This window comes from Ambystoma mexicanum, chromosome 1q (assembly GCF_040938575.1).
Source record: "Ambystoma mexicanum isolate Mex_15411 chromosome 1q, UKY_AmexF1_1, whole genome shotgun sequence".
Taxonomy (NCBI): domain Eukaryota; kingdom Metazoa; phylum Chordata; class Amphibia; order Caudata; family Ambystomatidae; genus Ambystoma; species Ambystoma mexicanum.
The window spans coordinates 347,300,689-347,320,859 of record NC_090922.1 but is presented as its reverse complement, the minus strand read 5'-3'; the positions used below and the strand labels follow the sequence as shown (position 1 = coordinate 347,320,859).

The window sequence follows — 20,171 nt, the reverse complement described above, 5'->3', positions numbered from 1 at the left end:
AGGGTGCCACGCTGGAATTTCAAGACAAATGCCCCTCCATTCTGCCAGTTCGAAGACAGGAGCAACATCTGACCCTCCTCCTACAAGAAGTTCAGTGCCTACTAAAAAAGGGTGCCATAGCAGCCGTTCCACCATACCTCTGTGTCCCGCAATGTACTCCAGGTATTTCCTGGTGAGAAAAAAGTCCTGTGGGTGGAGAACAAGTGTTAGTGAGAATTCTCATTTATATGCTAATTCCCTTCTACCTTAGAGACCCCCACCTCTTTTGCTGGACGTTAGGACTTTTAAATTTTTATCCTGGAGTCAGTAAGACCCTTTTCTCACTCCCTCAAGTGTTTTTATCTGACTTGGACTCTGTGATTCTTTTGGTTTTGGATTCTGACATACTCCATAGGCATCACCTTTTTGTATTGTGACCCGCAACACTCGCATTGCAGTGTCACAGAGAAGTCTTTGGATTTCTCTTAAGGTTTCTCTTGGATAAACTAATGTTTCTACGAGAAGTAAAGTGAAATTGACTTTACTTATTTTCTTTGTAGACCCAGCACACACCATTTTATGCGGAGCACTGGCGGTTACTTAGTATTACCCTTTGTCTACTTTCTCATGTAACATTTTTATGTTACCATCACTACAATAATGGCTAGTGGCAGTGGTTTAATTTTCCTACCATTGTGCATTTTTACCGCAGGCTGAATCCTCAGAGGCAGGATTGCACCCATGGGTGCCCATTTTGTCAAAATGGCCTGGTTTTCTTTTTTCGCCATTTCTTGCTTCTGAGGTCCTTCTTGGGTTTTACTCTTTGCGCCAAACCAGGTTTGGTACCTTTGTTCATTTTGTCTTTGGCGGGATTTACGGGTGAAGCACACCTCTGGCTCCAGTGTGTCTGCAGGGCAGGAAGTGAGGGAGGTTCCCGAAACTCCCTGTGCTTAGTTTCCTTGCTTACAGGAATGCACCCAAAGATGATAGACTGGCTGACTGGCTGTCCTTGGAGGACAGCCACCCTACTGCGTGAGTGACAGCTAGGCTACAAATGAATGGGAGAGACGCGCATAAAAGGCAAGGTCTTTTGCAAGGAAGGCAGAGTCGACCACTGGATGAAGGAACCGAAGAAGAATCTGGAAGAGAAGCTTGATGCACTCTCCTGGACCGTTGATTTGCCCTGTGAAGCCCTGCTGCAGTGCTGAAGCTCCACTTATCAAATCGACTAGAGAAGTCTGGAACGGGCGACTTCTTCCCTTGGGTTGGTGGGTGTTAGGGTGAATTCTCATAAATGTGCCAATTCCTCCCACCTTAGAGCCTTCCAGCTCTTTTGCTAAACATCGGGGCTTTGAACTTTTTTAATTCTGTGTGTTTTACTCTTGTGTTCTTTGATTGTAGAGTTTTAGACAGCTCCATAGGCATCATCTTTTCATGTGTGTCACACAGCACCTTCAGTGCAGTGACACAGGGGAAGCCTTTCAGGCCGTCCCAAGGTTTAAATATCTTCTCTGGGATAAACTACTGTTTCCCAGAGAAAGTAAAGTAAAATTGACTTTACTAGTCTTTCCAAATTCCTAGACCCAGCACACATTATTTTACCATAGAGGGCTGGAGGGGTTTCTTATCCGCTATGTCTAGAAACTCCTGTAGCAGTCAAATGCTACCCTTTCCTCCTGAAATGGCTGGTGGCAGTGATTTTACAATGAACTACCAAGATTTTTCCCGACCGCGAACACCAATGGCGTTAAATCGCAGGAGCCTTGTTTTTCAAGATGGCGTCTGAGCCCCCTTTGTTTAAACGGGCCCCGGTCTTCATTTTTCGCCATGTCTTTTTGGAAAGGTCCTTCTAGAGTTTGTCTCTGCGTGCCAGACCAGGTTTGGTCCCTTTGTTCCTACGCCTTTGGGGGGCTTCAGGACTGAAGACTGCCTCTGGCGCTCGAGTGTCTGTGGTCGCCAGAAAGTGAGGGAGGTGCCCGAAACTCCCTGTGCTTAGTCTCCTAGGAGACCCAAATGCACTCTGTGGTGATTGGCTGGCTGACTGTCCGGCAAGGACAGCCACCCTGCTGGGTGAGTGGCACTTAGGTTGGAATGAATGGGAGAAAACTGTTTAAAAGGCCAGTCTCTTGGTTTGGAAGTCATTGTCGACCCCTGGAACGAAAGAACTGAAGATGAGCTGGAAGAGAACAGCTGCTGCAACTCCTGTACTGTTGGTATGCCTGGTGAAGCCCTGCTACAGGTCCGAATCGCCAAGTTCATCTCGACAGAGAAGCCCTTCAAGGACGACTTCACCCTTTTGAGTTGGTGGGACCAATCAACTCATAAGCCACCTGGATACCATTCTCAGAGCTTGTTATATTTTCATCAGAGTGCTGCAGGAAACCGAATGGCCAGGGAGAAGGATACCAGTTTGTGTGCTCAACTACAGCTACCGGAATTGAAGATTTGCCTTTGCCAGCTTTTCGACCAGTCCCAATGCAGTGCAGGAGTCCCCCGACATCCCCCCCCTGGTCTCCATGACTGAGGCTCAGGAACAGCAAGATCTGCAGGAACTGCCAGGAACAGACGTCTTCAGCTGCATCTTTTTCTTCATTGTAAGGTACTGTGAAAACCCGGCCGAGAGAACTTACCTTTTACTGCGAAAGTGCTTGAAACTTTGGCAACTTGCAGATCTAGTTAGATTGTGACCCAACATATGAATTTTTCTTTTACAAACTACTTCTGAGAACTTTGGCAGAGACTTTTCCGTTTAACTCCCAGAACTGCTTTATCCTATACAAGACTTTAGTCCATTGACTTTGACCTAAACTATTGCATTGAATCAACTCTTCTGGGGAACTCAAACTATTTGCACTGTTTAAGAGTAACTGTAATATTCATTTTGACGTATGCCTTTTTGCTCCTACTTCAAATGCTCTGAATGCCATTTTTCTCCTCCTTCAAAGTAGTTTAAATGCCTCAGAACCTGATATTCTGAAGTACTGAAGTATTTTTTGTGGGATATAGATTGCCTCCTTCTAGTGAATGTTTAATAACTGACTATGAAATAAATTAATAAGTGGTTTACCAAGAAACCTTGAATATAAGAGTCTATTTGAATACTTGTAATTATAGACCTCTGTGTAAGTTCACATTCCCTCTTGAGATAAGCCTGGCTGCTCAGCAACACTACCACAAAACTCTGTAGTACAGACATATACCAAAGGTGGGTTTTGCTTACACCTGTAGTCCTAGTTGTGTGTAGTGGTCCCAAAGGGTACTGCATACAAACTTTGCCTAACAGTTAGACCAACTGACCCCAAAACGAACTTGACTGGGACCCCTCTCTCTGCTGGCTGTACTTATTCGCTGCTGCTGGAAAAGAGGAACAGGAACACCAGGAACGAGTGCATCATCTTTAAGCCGGACCCAACCTCCAGAAAGATCCTAAGGACCCTCCCGAAGCGGGGTTACCCAATCCTGTGCCACCTCAATAGAGTGCTGTACCCCAGAAGCAAGGGGAGCCCACAAGGTGTCCGGGAACCGCAGTAGTGCTTTTTGCCGGTAGCTGAAACCACAAAGTGCTGCTGATCTGGAGTAAGCCCATTGCTTCCACCAACCTTCAAACAGTAGTGCAGGAGTCCCCAGACGTCCTCCCTCTTGTCCCTATGACTGAGGCCCAGGAACACAGGATCTGCAGGACTACAACAGGAACAGAAGCCAGCTGGACCCTTTTCTTCAGACTTAAGGTACTGTCTCACTAGGGGTACTTGCCTCTTGTGTGTAGCTTGCTTGCTCTCACTGGACACTTGAATTTGCTGCCCTTTGCAGAGTTGCTTGCACCTTTGCTTTTCCCATGCCTCCCAGCTTGTGGCCCTACTGTGATTCTCTTCTTCAAACTCTCTATATAACATTGTGCAAGACTTTTGTGCTATCTTCAAGAAGTGCCTCAGCTCCCCTAGACTATGTTCAATTGACATTCGCTGTCCTGGCTCCCTACAGACTCTTCTTACTCTCTGACTGTGTGTTTATATGTCCCTCCAAAAAGTAATACATAAGTTACTTGTATAGCTGGGAAAGGGTTAACCTATAGTTCATTGGGGGATTGTAAAGTACTTCCCTGTTCAGAGAACTCGTTAACTTTTGTTTCCTTCCCTAACATTTTCCTTTTTCTACAATCTCAATATTGCAGTTAATTGTTAAAAGTGATATATCAATGTCCACAGTGTCCTTGCTATTGAAGTGACCTCCGCGTGTAGGAAGTGTGTGTGTGATATCCCAAAAGGATATCTACTTAACTGAAACTGAAGGAGTGTAATTTTGAAGCGTATTTTATTGGTGCATATTGCCCTTTCTAAAGAAGGCTTATTTTAAAACTGACAGTTACATTAATAAATAATTATTTCAATAAGAAACCTTGAGTATAAGTGTTATTTGAATACCTGTCACTGTGAATCTCTGTTACACCTCTACAGCTCACATTGACCCCTCTTGAGATAAGCCTGGCTGTGTAGTCACTCGTACCAACTTGTGTAGTACAGGCCTATACCAAAGGTTGGGTTACCTATTGCCAAGAGGACAAGGCTGGTGTAGTCCCCCACAGGGTAACTACGTACAATCTTGCCTAATGCCCATTCTGGACCTCGAGGAACTCAACAAGTTCATCAAATCGCAGAAGTTCTGCATGGTCGCACTTCAACACATTCTAGAATAACTTAGAAAGATAAGATCACGCTCAACCCAGCTTTTCACCGAACTCTGCATTGGTGGAATCATCGGCAACACCTCACGCAATGTGCTCCTTTTTCGCCCACTGACACATCAGTCGACCGTAACAGACGTCTCCCTGGATGGTTTGGGAGCACCCACTGGAAAATTCCACGCCAGTGCTCTCTGGCAGCTGGAAGACAAGATACTGCACATCTGTGTTGGGCCTTCTGGTCTTTCCAACCCCAACTCCAGGGCAAAGTGGTTTGCATGTTCACAGACAACACAACCACGATGTTCTACAGCAGGAAGCGGGGAGGCACCCACTCTCCCATTTGGTCCAAGGATGCGCAGACACTGTGGCACTAAGCTCTGTCCCAAGGCATGTTGGTCATTCCATTTCACCTGGCAGGGGTCAAAAACACCATCACAGAACTACGTTCATGCCATGAATGGGAACTCCGTCAATATCAAGTTCAATGTTTCTCAAGGTTGGGGGCACCCGCAGTTTGACTTGTTCATCACAGCGGACAATTCCAAGTGTGCCTAGTTTGCCAGCAGGTATCCTCAAGCAAGAAGCCTGGGGGACGCTGTCTCCATTTCCCCAGAGGACCGATTAGTGTACACAATCCCTCCGATCCAGCTTCTTCTGCATGTGATCAGTGCACTCGGAGTGATGCAGGATGATTCTCGTGGCCCCAGCTTGGCCATGTCAAATTTGGTGCTGTGACCTTCTTAATCTGTCGGTAGCACCCTGCATCAGACTGCCTCCTCTCCCAGATCTGCTCTCCAGAGGAGGAGGAGGAGGAGGATCCGTTCTACACCACGACCCAGCATCCCTGAAGTTGACTGCTTGGCCCCTGCAGACCTAGATTTTGGATACTTCGCATTGCCTTTGGAATGCAGAAAAATTCTAGCAAGGGCTAGAGCTCAGTCCAACCTCTCCTGCTACAAGCACAAGTGGAAGCGTTTCACTATATGGTGTTTGCAAAGGCTTGCCCCTTTTCGAAACAAAATGATCAAATACTGCTGTATCTTCTATCACTGGCGCAAGCCAGACTCGCTCACACATCCATTAAAGTCCATCTTGCTGCAATTTCCCGCTATACTCACCCAGCTGGAAAACCTTCCCTGTGGTCTTATAAGCTAGTGAAGGAGTTTCTCAAAGGTCTGTTTCACACATTCCCTCCAGTAAAGGCACCAGCTCTGGTGTGGGAGCTTAATGTTGCTGTCGCCATAGTTAATGTCCCTGCCTTTGAGATGACCTATAGATAGTGGCAATGGTCAGGGAGGAGGTTGGAGAGATGACCAGCTTGCAAACCATACTCTCGAAGGAAGAGTAAGTCTGGGTGGGTATGAGGGAAGAAGGGACCCACTCTGGGAAGATGAGAACAACCCCACTGCCAGCACAGTTCAGGCGAGGTTTGCAGATGATCTTATAGCCATCAGGGAGAAGAGAGTCAAAAGCAGTGACTGAGCTGGCATTGAACCACATCTCAGTAAGAGTAAGGATATCGAAGTCAAGGTCTTCAAGAAGGAGGCAGATGTCGGCAGAGTGTTTAATGATGGAAGGAGCATTAAACGTAGCTAGATGCAAGGGGTCGACACCTTTTGAAGGTTTTCCGTGGGTGTGGTACACAAATCTGAGGGGGCGGAAGACAGAGAGTTGAAGGAGTAGCATGTCTGGGAAGGAAGCTGATGAGGGACAGCAGTTGCCGGTCAAAGAAGAGGAGGAGGAGGAGGAGGAGGAGGTTAGGTTGAGGACCCTGAACCAAGATAGTGCCGGTGTGATGGACATTAATGATACACCTGGATCATATGAAGCCCGCCACTTCCCATCTAGTGCCACCATTAATGGGTGAAGATGTGAGGGGGAGAGAGAGTAGAGATGCGAGGAATCCATAGATCTGGGAAGGGGACAGAAAAGACGATATCAGTGAAGATCTGTCTGGATGTTGCGCTGACATAGGTGTCTTCGATAGGTAGGCCAGGGTTAGTGGTCTGGATTTCTTTTTTTAAACCTTTTTCTTCCAGACTTCGTGAGAGAGGGAGGATAGCTGATAGTATAGCAGTTTGAAAAGATAGGGAGATTGTGAGTGACATGGGGCGGTGGAGGATACGAGGGAGAAAGAGGAGGGGCTGCACAGTATGAGCACAAACTCACCAGGCGGCCTAGTCTCCAAGGGAAGAAAGAAAACTGATGCACTGGGAATGCTTTAGTACCAAAGATGGGTGCAGAGATCTTAAAAGAAAAACACCAGGATTCGAATTTGCACTGGAAACACAAAATGTAATGCAAAAAGGCTGCAGAGATGTAAAAAAAAAAAAACACACACCAGGATTTGAATTTGCACAGGAGACAAATAAATACAGTGAGAGGAAGGCGTAAGTAAGGCACAGAGGTAATGTAGTAGATATACCTTGGTTCAACAGTTGTTTAGGTTAGTGGGGAACAAAAGAAAAGTGAAAACAATGTCCAGCCATGGTTCACGGGGTAACTGGCTGCATGCCTGGTGGTTGTTCCATGTCTTGCTGCAGGGGAGAACAGAGGGGTGCGGGGGGGGCTCCGAGCCCTCCACGCCCGGACAGGGACCTTGGTGGTGGGCCTTGGTTAGTGTCCGATTTAGCCTGCTGGCTCCCTTCCCCCTTATATGTGGCCTCTGACTTCCCAATAGCAGTCACTGTGGGGCTTGCAGGAGAGGTACTCCTACAGAACAGATTTTGACGTCCTCTTGGAGCGGAAGCCACAGCTATTGGAAGTTGAATGGAAACTGGGCTACCAGTGCATTGTACTGGAAAACTGCACCCTTGCACCAATGGTGCTATGTCACTACAAATATCAGCGGGTCCACAGGGGAATTTTGAAGGTGACTGTGGCAAAACATCACAAAGCGCCATGAGCATTCCAAACACTGCAGGCACCCCAAGCCCAACTGGGATTACCTGCAGATTTGGTGTTACTTGCTGTAAATTTTCTTTGTTGATGTTTCCTCATATCATATCAGACAGACATGGCTGTCCTCCTCCCAGCCCCCACTCAGTCAGCAAGTGCTGGACACCATGCGCATTCAGTCAGTACAGGGCCTGTATAGACTCAATTAATTACATCTGGCACCTTTAAATTCACCCCTCTCCCTGCAACACATCTACCCCGCTCCATGGGTCATGCAGCAATGTATAGCTGCTGCCTGTCCACACTGGCATCCTCGCCAGGCTTGTATGCAAGTCACAGGCCTCGGCATGACTCAGAGGGGACTCACCGCAATCTACTTTGCATTGCTCCACGAACGCACCTTGCAGAGCGGGTGAACGCTTGCATCGCATCACATAGTATTTTGCACTTTCCTTATCCCATTTGCTTTGCACTGAACTGTTCCAAGATTGTCTATTATAGTCGGGACCCCCACCCAACCTTGCCACTCCCTTATGCCACTTCCTTTTTTTTTGTTGTATTTGAGGATTTCACAGTGACTGCGTTGATAGTTGGCTCCATTCAAAACACCAATAAATAAATTGACACATTCTGAAGGCCATTATCACGTAGTAACTACCTATTCAAATGGATTGTGTCCTCCAACGTATTTCTCATCTTTGACATGTAATGTCCAGCTTCGGCTGCTTCGGAAAACACTTTTCGGCAGAGGGCGCCCTGCGTCAATGGCATTCAGTCGAGGTCCCTTGAAGGCCTCAGTTGACGGTGACATCATTGGATGTTATAAGTAGCACGCACATTGCCCGTTGGCCTCAGTTACGTTTTTCCGCAAACATGTTTGCTTCGTGTGAAACTCGGCATGCCTCATACTTGTGAAAGTATTTGCTGTTGTCTTTTCGACATGTCTTTATCTTCTACTCGGAAAACCCATCGATCCAGGTTCATGAAATGCAAGGTCTGCGGTTCCAAAATTTCCCTTAACGGTCCCACATCGAGTCCGTCTGTGGTGCCTGGGCGGGGGCCACGAGACGGATATGTGCTCCAATTGTCAATCCATGGCAGGGAAGGCCTTGCGGGAACGAAAGGGGAAGCTTCAGGTAGGCAAGGTGTCCAAACCCCATATGTCTCCTTATGGGGAACTTATGGGGTTTGGACCTGCTAGGCCTTTGACCGACGAGTCGAGGAGCGACTCTCCTCGGCGAAAGAAGGCCAATTGTTCAAGGTCTTGTAGTGGTTCCCGCCACTCTTCGTCCTCATAGAAGCACCCGAGGAGAAGGCACAGTCGGTCACCTTCCTCGTCGTCTTTGTCAGGCAGCACCCCCGAGAGGGTGACATGCCCGTCGAAAAAGTGGACACCGGCAGAGTGGGAAACTTTCCGTGTGGAGATGCTTAAAATCTTTGACAAACAGTGCAGGGCTCCGTCTGCGCCTTCTGTGGAAGCCGGCAAGGAGCGGTCTCTGCCGGAAACTCGCGTGCCCTCGAGGCCGAGTAAGCGGTGTGATCCACATTGAGGCCTCGATCGGACATGGTATTAAAGGATCACTTGATGTGGTGAAAGGTCAAGGTCGTCGATGCCTTTGAAGCTCTCAGCGCCACAGCAGTCGATGGTACCCATCAGCTCATCGACCCCTGTCAGGCCTTCAATGCCATTGTCGATGCCAAAAGCGTTGATGCTGAAACCGTCGATGCCAGCTGTACTGAGGTCAGTTAAGCCCCCAGGGCATGTTGAGCCTCCGAAAAAAGCAGTGGCTAAGTCAAAGTCAACGCCTTCGACTGTTTCAAAGCCTCTGGGTGCCACACCTGAGAATATCTTTGCTCCTCTGCCCATTCGGGTGAGGAAGATGCCCCTTTTGGTCTCCATTGTGGGACCCCTAATGTGCCTGATTGTCTCATTTCAGAGGAGAGTAGAATGCAAAATCTCTGTCACACTTTGCATAATGCTAGTGGTATTGACACCTCTCCTGAGCTGGAGTTCGGCAAGCCAGAGCTTGGGGAGCATGCTGACGCCTCCTACCGACAGCTTATGTCTAGAGCTGTTGAGTATTTGGGCTGGTCTAGACCTCCAGTGCATTTTGATCAGGATGCTCTCAACGACATTTTGGATCAGGGTCCGCCTACAGATTCTGTTACCTTTCCATGGGGTTCTTCAAGTAAGGGTGGCCAGGAATTGGGAAACCCCGGAGACTAGTCCGGCAGTGGACAAATCTCTTACAAGAAGCGACCCCGGCTACCTGTCCCACCACCCCACTCCCGAGAGTCCGGGGGTCTAGGCAGCTACGGCTACCTCGAAACAGGCAGCGTGCCCTGACATCCCTCCTGATAGGGACAATGAGCGTGTGGATGGATGGGCGCGGAAGGTATTTTCGTCGGGGAGTATGGCGCTGAAGTCTGCCAACTCTACCAGTGCCTTGGCAAAATTTTCGTACACTCTGTGGGAGTGCATATCTAGGGCGGCGGAGCATATTCCGGAAGGGGAAGAAAGGAACGGCTTCCTGGCTATTGTTAAGGACAGCAAGAAAGCCATCTGTGAGTCCCTTCAGTCTGGGTTGGATACTGCAGATAGCATCAGCAGGTCCATGGCTACGAGCACCATGATGCGCAGGTTTGCGTGGTTGCTGAAGTCAGGTTTTGCACCTGATGTGCAGGCTTGTCCTCTCAACATGCGATTTGGTGGGGCTCATCTTTTTGCCAGCAAGGCTGACGAGAGCCTTGAAGTTGCAGACCTCTAAAGCGGTAGCCAAGTCTTTAGGTTACTCTGTTAAGCAACGTCAGCCTTTTCGTCCTAGTGGACAACCTTGAAGGGGTCGATCTTTTCGTTACTACTCCTCATTTCGAAGGGTGAGAGGAATGGCCAGTCAAAGAGGCCAATGAAAATTGCCTTGTGGTGGACGAGGTAGAGATGCCAAGCTAGCTCAAACTGCAGCCTCCTTGCAATCCGCATCGTCAGCTGGCGCTGCAAAACCACTCGGATGGCTTGAGTCACGATTCACCATTTGCGGGGGTAGACTGTCTCAGCATTTCGAAGAATGGCAAGCCATTACTTCAGATGCTTGGGCTCTGGAAACAATAGCCCACGGTTACTGCCTTCCTTTTATAGTGCAGCTTCAGACCAATCCACCGGGGAAACACTCTTTGAGGATTCCGGATCCACTCCTTGTGCTAGAGAAAGGCGCTATAGAACCAGTACTGGAGTGGAGATGAACAAGGATTGGTATTCCCCATATTTTTGGATTCCCCAAGAAAGACGGAGGACTGAGACCCATCTTGGACTTGAGATACTTGAACAAGTCATTCAGGGAAGACAAATTCAAGATGGTCACTCTTTCTCAGATCCTTCAGGCCCTCAAATTGCAGGATTGGCTGGTGTCACTGGACCTTCAGGATGCCTATTTTCATGTGTCCCAATTCTTTTGAAGTACAGGAAATACCTGAGGTTTGCCGTTGGCAGCTCGCACTATCAGTTTTGAGTCCTGCCAATCGGGTTGACCGCCGCCCAGAGTGTGTTCACCAAACTGATGGTGGTGGTGGCAGCGCATCTCAGGAGAGGGGGATTCATGTATACCCCTACCTGGACAATTGGCTGATAAGGGTGCGTTCTCACGAACAAGCCTTGGATCATCTCAACGTTACCTGCCACTCCCGTCACACACTGGGCTTGTCCCTCAATTTCAAGAAGTCCCAGATTACACCTTCCCAACAGCTCCAGTACATCGGGCTGTCTTAGACACTTCCTTGGGAAAGTGCTAGTCACCCAAGGTGAGGGCTCGAGACATTCTCCAGATGGTAACAAAATTCCAGAATGCCCAGTCTCCCAGCCTTCGAATTCTTGAGGTTGCTCGGCCTCATGGCATCGTGCATTTTTCTGGTGCCAGAGGCCCGCCTGCAGAGGACTTTTCTTCATTGGGCTCTCAGAATGCAATGGTCCCAGTTCTCGGGACAGGTGTCGGACCAACTTCAGATTCTGACCAGGGTCTCACAGGATCTGTGGTGGGCCTGCAAGGAAAATATTCTGAAGGGAGAACGTTTTTGGCAGCCATGGCCGGAGATAACTGTAGTGACGGACACCTCACTCACGGGGTGGGGAGCTCACGCCAATGATTTGACTGTCGGAGGTTGCTGGTCTCCATCGGAGTCCAAACTACACATCAATCTTTTGGATCAGACTAGCGCTGAAGGCTTTTCTGCCGTCTATACAGGGAAGGCATGTCCTAATAATGACCGACAATACGGTGGCCGTGCACTACATCAACTTGAGGCGTAGGGTCACTACCACTGTGCAGAGAGGCAATGCAGTTCTGGTATTGGGCTATTCAAGAAGGAATCTCCCTGTCAGCAGTTCACCTGGCCGGGGAGGAGAACACGGCGGCAGACGCTCTGAGCCGGCAGAGCACTGCCTCCCATGAGTGGGAGTTAGCTCAGGAATTCAGGAATTCCTTCAAGAGATCTTCACCCCTCAAGTGGATCTGTTCGCGACCAGGGTCAACCGGAAGTGCGAGCGGTACTGCTCAAGGGAATTTCCTTTGAGAGGAGCTCTAAGACATGCGTTTGTGGTGGATTGGGAATTCCCACTACTGTAGATGTTTCCTTCAGTCCCTGTCATTCCTGAAGTAATCAGGAGGTTGAGATGGTTCGGGAGCCACATGATCTTCATTGCCCCTGATTGGGCCAGGAGAACTTGGTACCCGTACCTTCTGGACATGTCCATCTGTCCTCCGATACGTCTTCCACAAAGAGAGGATCTTCTTTCGCAAGAGGAGGGTGGGTTCTCCATCCAGAGCTCAACACTCTCAACCTTCATGCTTGGTTTCTGAAAGGATGAGATACAAAGATTGGGACCTCGTGGGTGAAGTGATGGAGGTGTTGCTTTAGGTCAGAAGGCCAGTAACAAAGTCTCCGTGCTGTTGGAATACGTTTTACGACTTATTGTGTAGGGAAAATAATGTTGATCCTTTTCAATGTACGACTGCGGATGTTCTATCCTTTCTGTGTTCATTAGCACACAAAGGTCTTCAGTTTGGAATCATTAAGGGTTACCTGGTGGCGCTTTTCATCTTCAAGCGCTCATCTGAGGAATGCTCCTATTTCAAAATCCCACTGGTGACTCAATTTCTAAAGGGGCTCACAAATGCGTTCCCGCCTTCTGATTTTCAGGTTCCGGTTTGGGACCTCAACCTGGTTTTGAAATTGTGTGTGCCATTTGAACACTTGCACACGTGTGAGATTGTTAACCTTTAAGACAATACTCTTGGTTGCTCTAACATCTGCACATAGAGTGAGCGATTTGCAGGCGCTTTCTTCCAAGCCACCCACCCTTTACTATATTCCACAAGGACAGGGTTGTGTTGAGGGTAAGACCCTCCTTCCTACCTAAGGTAGTTTTGGACTTTTACTTAAGTCAGAAAAATTGTGCTGCCGACCTTTTATCATCCTCCGCATCCTAGTAAGGAAGAGGAAAGGCTCCATAGGTTGGACCCTAGGAGAGCATTGTTTGTATATTTCCAGGATGTCCAAGTTGAGGGTGGCCGGCCAGCTCGTTGTAGGGTATACTGGATGCAAATTAAGCCAAGCTGTTTTCAAACAGACCTTGTCTAGGTGGATCATCCTCACCATTTCTGAATGCTACAGATTGGCAGGCAAGGACCCTCCTGGGGGTTTACGTGCACATTCCAACAGGGGCATGGCCTCTTCAACAGCCCTGCAAAACATCTGTGATGCGGCAACGTGGTCATCAATAGACAAGTTTGCTAGGCATTATTCTATAGATACTTCCCATGCTCAGGGTGTCACTTTTGGTAAGACAGTGCTTTACTCTGCCCTTTAACACTCTGCATATCTAAATTCTTCACCCTCCTCCAAACATGGATACTGCTTTGGGAGACTGTCAAAGATGAGGAATACATTGTAGGACACAATCCATTCGAAGAACAAGTTACTTATCAATTGGTAACGTTCTTTCGACTGGATGTTCCTCCAACGTATTCCTCATCGCCCTCCCGACCTACCGCCTCTGTAGAATTTCCTGTGTTATTAAAGCTTTCGTTCCAACAAGGCTGAGTACTGTCCTGCCTGTGTTTATGGGCATTTCTGCTAGCGCAAGGAGGGGAAAAACAGAACTGAGGCCAACGGGCGCCAGGCGTGCTACTTATAACATCCGATGATGTCGGCCTCGACTGAGGCCTTTGAGGGGCATCGACTCGACGCCATCGACACAGGACACCCTCTGCCGAAAAAGTTTGCCGAAGCAGCCGAGGCTGGACATTACGTGTCAAAGATGAGGAATAGGTTGGAGGAACATCCAGTTGTAAGTTATCAGTTGGTAAGTAACTTGTTCTGAGGGGTTACCAGTCATTTGGTCGAAAAAAAAAAAGGTAGACAGGACAAATGGTCGACACCATACCATTTGGTCGAAAGCCAAATGGTCGAATTTGTTTTTTTTAGTATTTTCACTTTTTCTTTTTTTTGGGGGGGGGGTCCTCCCAACCCCCTTTTTTTCTAAAAAAAAAACCTTTTTTCCCTAAACGAAAACCTTAAAAAAAATATATATAAATAAAAAAAAAATTCGACCATTTGGCTCTCGACCAAATGGTGTCGAGCAATTGTCCTGTCAACCTTTTTCTTTCGATCAAATGACTGGACAGCGTTTTAGAGGGCTAAGGAAAGTTACCACGTGGCCAGAGGAGTGGGGCGTTACTGCTATTTAAATATTCCAACCAATGCGGGTTCAATATTCTGTATAAAAGAAGCAAAGACAAAGTAAATCATTGAAATGATGGGACATCCTCCATCATTGCCCTCTGCCATTGCATTGCTTGAATAAAACTGCCAACATTCCATTGTAGTTAAGCAATAACCCCAGAGGCGGCAGGCTTTACCATTTGGTAAGGGCGCGAGGCCCAAGCAACGTGAACAAGCATGGCAGATGTTCCCACTGGAAAGAGGAGGTAAGTGGATGCAGGAAGTATGGTGGGGGTAGCAGGGAAGCAGTGAGGGGCAATGTGGCGAAGACAGGGGTGAACGGAGGCTGGAGTCTGGGAGGTAAAATGGTGGTGTCCTGATGCTTAGGAGACAGGTCTATATCATAAGGTAAAGCCCACATTCCGACTTCCCTCATTGACTCACTGCCTCATCCAAGTCCATTTCCGGGTGCTAGTTGTAGGTTTATTATTATTTTACTGTTTATTACAACTGACGTCTTGGGGCTATTCATAGAAGCATGTCAATCTAAAACAAAACACACCCATGCTGGATAACTGCACTTGTAGGTAAGTAATGTATTTATTTTCTGTAAATCCCAACTAAAAATAGTGTGGCAGTGGTCAACTTGTTGCATTACTTCAGTATCTCTCAAATTGTGAACAAATGGTGGAATCATGTGTTTTTAGTTGTATGTTTTTTTGGTTGATCTGGGTTGAGGCTTTTACAGTTATGCAATGCTGTTAACATCTATGTGTTTTAATAGGTGTCTGAAAGAAGACCCAGCAACATTGTCATTATTGCAGCGAAGTCTCGACCCAGAGAAAACTTTGGGCCTGGTTGATGTCCTCTATACTGCGGTTTTTGATATTAATAGGTGGAAGGAAGGCAGGTATGCTGTGGTTGTTAGTGACTTATTTGCCAAATCATTCTTTAAATATGAAATGCAATGTCCTGATTTTGCTTTAAAAAATTGTGATTTTAAAGTATAAAATTGGTCATTCCTCATTCAGAGGTTTGGACAAGAATAAATGTGGAAGACAGTTGTGTAGATGTCTCCAGATCTCTGTAATGTTGGACATAAAATGCATTGGCGAATGTTATCAAGAAATAGAGGTTCATGTGTTTTTTTTTTCTTCTATGCAAAATCTAATTTCTCATAATCGCACCTTATAATTTGTTACACGGACCACACACAATCATGCCTCCTAATAGTTAAATGTATTAAAGAGGGACATTTCATGTAATGCAATTGAACTAAAACCATACTAAACAGTATGTACCAAATGAGTAAGTGAGTGGGGGAGCTATGGGTGAGTAGCCACCCCCAACAACCCCGCAGGATTGCTTTATTTTTGTTCATATATTTCTATTAGCATTTCATAGCCATTAACAATGAAGGACCTGTACTTGTATGTTCTGTCCCCTTTACTCCATCCTTATGGGCTTCCCCCAACATGCTGATAGTACCAGAACATTTGGCAGGGAAAAATGAGCGTCCCCTTAAAATTTAGCATAACGCGTGGGGTGCAGGCTGTGGCGTGGGAACACCCCCGAGACCCCGTCCTCTGATGCCTCACCCCAGTCCCTTTTTCCACACAGACGGTGTCAGACCTGGCAGCTAGGCGCAGGAACCTTTTCAACTTTCTGCATGCTTCCCGTTCCTTCGTTTTTTAAAATTTCTTTATTTCTTCACCTCCCTTTGGTGCCTTGCCTCCACCGGTGCAGGAGGCTTCACGAGATGCACATTGTGTGATCAGTCTTTCCTGGCCTTGAACCCTCATGCGCTCTGCCTTGAGTGCCTGGGGCCTGACCACCGCTGGGGCGCGTGTGCGACTTGGAGCTCTCTTGGTCACCGAGCCTTGAAGAATTGTCTTTCCTGCTGGAGGGAGATTTCTAGGAATTCACTGCCAGCAACCCGCATCAAGTAGAGATAGGTCCTTTGTTCACCAAGGCCCCTCAGCACGGGGACTCCTTCCGGGGGCTTCCCACTGGAAAGGGGACCTTGGACTCTGGATCTTACCGACCCATGGCTGTTAAGGCTATCCGCTCCAAAGCTGAGTGGCCCAGGGGCTCTTCTGGGCGGTCCACCAGGGACGCCCCAACTCCTCTTCTGCACCAAGGTGCAACAGATTGTCAAACTCTGCTTCCAGGAGTCGGCTCAAAGCATGATCCCAGACTACCGGCTCCGTAGCTGAGGGCATCCAGCTTACAGAAGTCACCTCCCTGGTTGTCACAGAGGGCGATTCGACTACCGGCCCTCTGGCTGAGGGACCTAGGCCTACCGGAGCCATCTCCGAGGTCGGTGCTTCTGCTTCAGGGTCGGGAGCCAGGAGTCCCCTTCAGAAAGATGTCATTTCTGTGGCTAGGAAGGTCTTGGATAAGCCCCAGGCCAACACCCACATGACCAAGAAATTGGACAGCTGTTTTCCTCCTGGCTTTCCACCCTCAACCAAACTCTTAATTCGTGGCGGCAGCCTCCTTGTATTCCAAGCCATCTTCCTCGTTGAATCGTGCATGGTTTTGTATGACCGGACCGAAAAAAAGGTCTCACCGGACCGAAAAAAAGGTCTGACCGTACAAAACAACTGAAAAATGCTACCACCAAAGGTTCGCATTGCAGGTAAGTAAAAAAAAAATAAATTAAAAAAAAAAGACTGCGGGGGTGTCCCCCGCAACACCCTGCCCACTATACTGTGTGGCATAGTGAGCAGGGTGTTGCGGGGGACACCCCCGCAGCACACCCGCAAACAAAAAAAACGGGGGCTGCAGGGGTGTCCCCCGCAACACCCCTCACACTATACTTTACAGAATAAATTTCCCAGTATTTACAGGGAAACCCCTGCAGCCCCCGTAGTCTGTAAGTGTGTTCGCATGAGAAAGGTGCAAACTTTTGGTAGTTTGCCCCTTTCTCATGCAAACATTCCGGCCGCAGTAAAATCAGCTGTGGTCGGATCACTTAGAATCGTCATGCAGAGCAGGTGCCGACTCCAGCAGTCTCGCCAAGGAAGACGAGGCCTTCAAGTCTTTCGGCAGGTGATGTTATCTCAACGCTTGATTTCACCTGTGACATGCTGTGAGGGGAGGTACTTAAGGGCTCGGAAGGTGCGGAGGCAGAGGACATTCAGTGGAGGGGGGCCTCGACCAGAAGAAAACTCACAGGACCACTGGGAATAGGCATGTTCACGCTCTGAACATAGTGTCGGTGGGGGAGAACGAGCAATTTCCCCACCGGTTTACAAGAGCGGCATCTGGTGATAGTTTATGGCAGACTACAGGTCCCAGCATGCCCTGCTACCTCAGACGATCGTCGGACCACAAGATGAAAACATGTAAAACCTGTACACACAAAAATATCTACACTTAATTTACGTACGTGGGGGCTGTACAACAGGATCCAGAGACCCACGGGGGCGGGGTGGGGGGCAGAGGAACAGGTGAACAAGGGGAAGAACTGGTGACTTGGAGGAACGGGGAAAGGAGAGGTTAGGGATGGAAATCGGGAGGGCTTAGAGTGGAAACACCTGGAGAGGGGAGGGGTGATGGGTGGAAAAGGTCAAAAACCGCACTAAGTGTAACGCTCACCTGATTCCCGCAGAGGCGCCGGTCTTGACTGGGCGAATACCGTATCTTCAAAGGTGATGTGTAACACACGGTGGCTCTTTGGGCTGGACCTCTGTGCACTGTATGTCTGACTCGAAGAGTAAGATGTCTGCAGATAGAAAATATGGGATTAATGAACTAGGGTTATTGGGTGTCTCTCTCTTCTTCCCCTTCTCTTCTCCTGTAGAACCCCAAAGGTTAACGCTCTCACCTTAGGTAAGTGAACGCCGAGCTCTCCATCTGCCTCGGGGCAGGGTGCCGTAACCAGTTTCTTCACTGGATAAGGGTGCAGGCCTCTTGACCTCAGAGGACTGCTGTCCGTCGTTTACTGCACGAACGGTAAATTCCGAGTATTTCAAATGTCTTTAAAAGTCTTTTGTAATGATGTCTCTTGTTTTGCAGGGTTCCGTCGATGGCGGATGACGGGCTGAAGTGAGTTGAGGATGGAACCCGTGTGAGGAATAGAAGCGCCTGGAAGCACGTAAGTAAGCGCTTGTTGCCTGCTTCGATGCGATGCGCACTAACTGTCCTTTTATCTTGCAGGTACAAGTTCGGAGCTGCTGAAGGGTGCCGGAATACCCACTGGGTTCGGCGTGGGAAGGAGTAATGGCACATGAGTAATAAAGTTACCCAATGTCTTTAAACGCACCTTCTTTTGTCTTTCAGATGCGGGATGCAGCGCCGAAGGCCTCCGGAGCGTGCGAAGAGTTGGTAAGCTTTTGTCTTTCAGATGCCGGAATGCAGTGCGAGGCGTTGGTGACAGCCGATGGACCAGGTAAGAGAAGTGCTGTCACTGAAGACCGTAATGCTAACCTGTTCTTTCTTGTCTTTATAGGTGTTGCTGAAGACTGGATTCAGGATGGTAAGCCTTTTTCCCTTAGGCCCAGGATCAGATGCAGAAGACACGATGAGCGTTCTGCTGCAGAGGATGCAGAATAACGCAAAGCAAGATTCATCCATCGGGTGTGGTTTAAATAGCCTCCTGTGGTGCTTAGGTGTCTTCCTTCCACAGCCTCGCCTAGGTAAGAAAAGAGTTCCTGCTTTCCAGAAGAGTTCCAGTGTTCTGAACCTAGGGAGTGGCTCCTGCCCCACCGAACAGGAAAAGTAGTCCCAAACAGAAGAGGATTAGAGGCTCAACTGGCAGGTACGTAAGCAGCATGGTCTGCTGCAGGTAAGTCCACCCAAGCATTATGAGCCCGGCGCTTCCAGCGCTGGGACTGGGCATATTTATGAGCCTGGTGCCACTGGCGCCAGGACAGGGTCCAAAAGGTCCCAATTGGGACTGGTTGGCACTCGGAACCTGGGTTATGGGTCTGCTTCCAAGGGAGTTGGGTAAGTCCTGACCTTTTGGAAGCAGAGATCATGACACTAAGCTCTTGCTGGGTGTTCTCTTTTTCCCGACTGGAACGCAGAACGAGGAGTGGATTGAGAACGCGGCGGGCTACGAGTGGGAGTATTAGGACGGAAAAGGCCCAACAACGGGGATGCCCGTACTCCCGTCCTAACAGCCCCGTGGAATGCCAGAAGAAGATTGAAGAGGATTATCTTTGTTTTTCCAGAATGGGGTCTGGCATGGATCCACATGCTCATGAATATTCCCCGTCGTCAGGCTGGGAATCCTCGGTAACGACAAAATCAGTATCAGTTTCGTTTCTGAACTATCTTTCTACTAGTAACCAATCACTGGTCTCTGGGTCATACTCCCCCCATCCAATGACTGCTATTCACCTAAGCCCCCCCTCTGGCAGTCATCTTCAGATTTTTACCGAACGTTCAAGTGTTGGGAGTCCTTGTGCTGTAGTTCTCGAGCTTTTACTGTGTATTGCGTTTTTTCAAAGAGTTTACTCCTTATTTTTTTGGTCAATTCAAGCCTCAAGCTCTACTGATTCTTCTTCCGATCAACAGGGACCCGTTACAGAATTTTCTACGCTCTTAGCTTCTTGGAGGAATCCGGAAGACCTTTGAGGCCTACCGCGATTCGGACATGGCCCAGGACAAAGGAGATTCGACACCTACTGGATCCAAACTGTTCAGGAACTGCCCAGGATGTGGACTACAGAATGTCTTCAAGGAAGATGAGCACTCCTGGTGCCCATACTGCCTTCACACCGACAAGTCGCACGTGGAGGAGGACTGTGCGTTCTGTAAGAACATGTCCGTCCGTACAATGAACGACTGTCGTATTCTTCTCACCAACTGGCTGGAGGGAAGAGCCCAGCAGCAGGTGAGAAGAAGTCTGAGCGGTCTTCTAAGACCTTTGAGTTCCAATGACGGGGGC

The 20,171-nt window shown here is 48.4% G+C and overlaps 1 protein-coding gene across 6 annotated transcripts in view; it reads left to right on the top strand.

The window, feature by feature from the left end:
- The window catches only part of GARRE1 (granule associated Rac and RHOG effector 1), a 1,148,859-nt gene that overhangs the window by 741,381 nt on the left and 387,307 nt on the right, over window positions 1-20,171 (top strand). For all 6 annotated transcript variants that reach the window (XM_069639445.1, XM_069639428.1, XM_069639448.1 and 3 more), the window contains one exon: window positions 15,057-15,182. In XM_069639445.1, coding sequence (XP_069495546.1) covers window positions 15,057-15,182 — 126 coding nt within the window. The remainder of the gene's footprint in view (window positions 1-15,056; window positions 15,183-20,171) is intronic.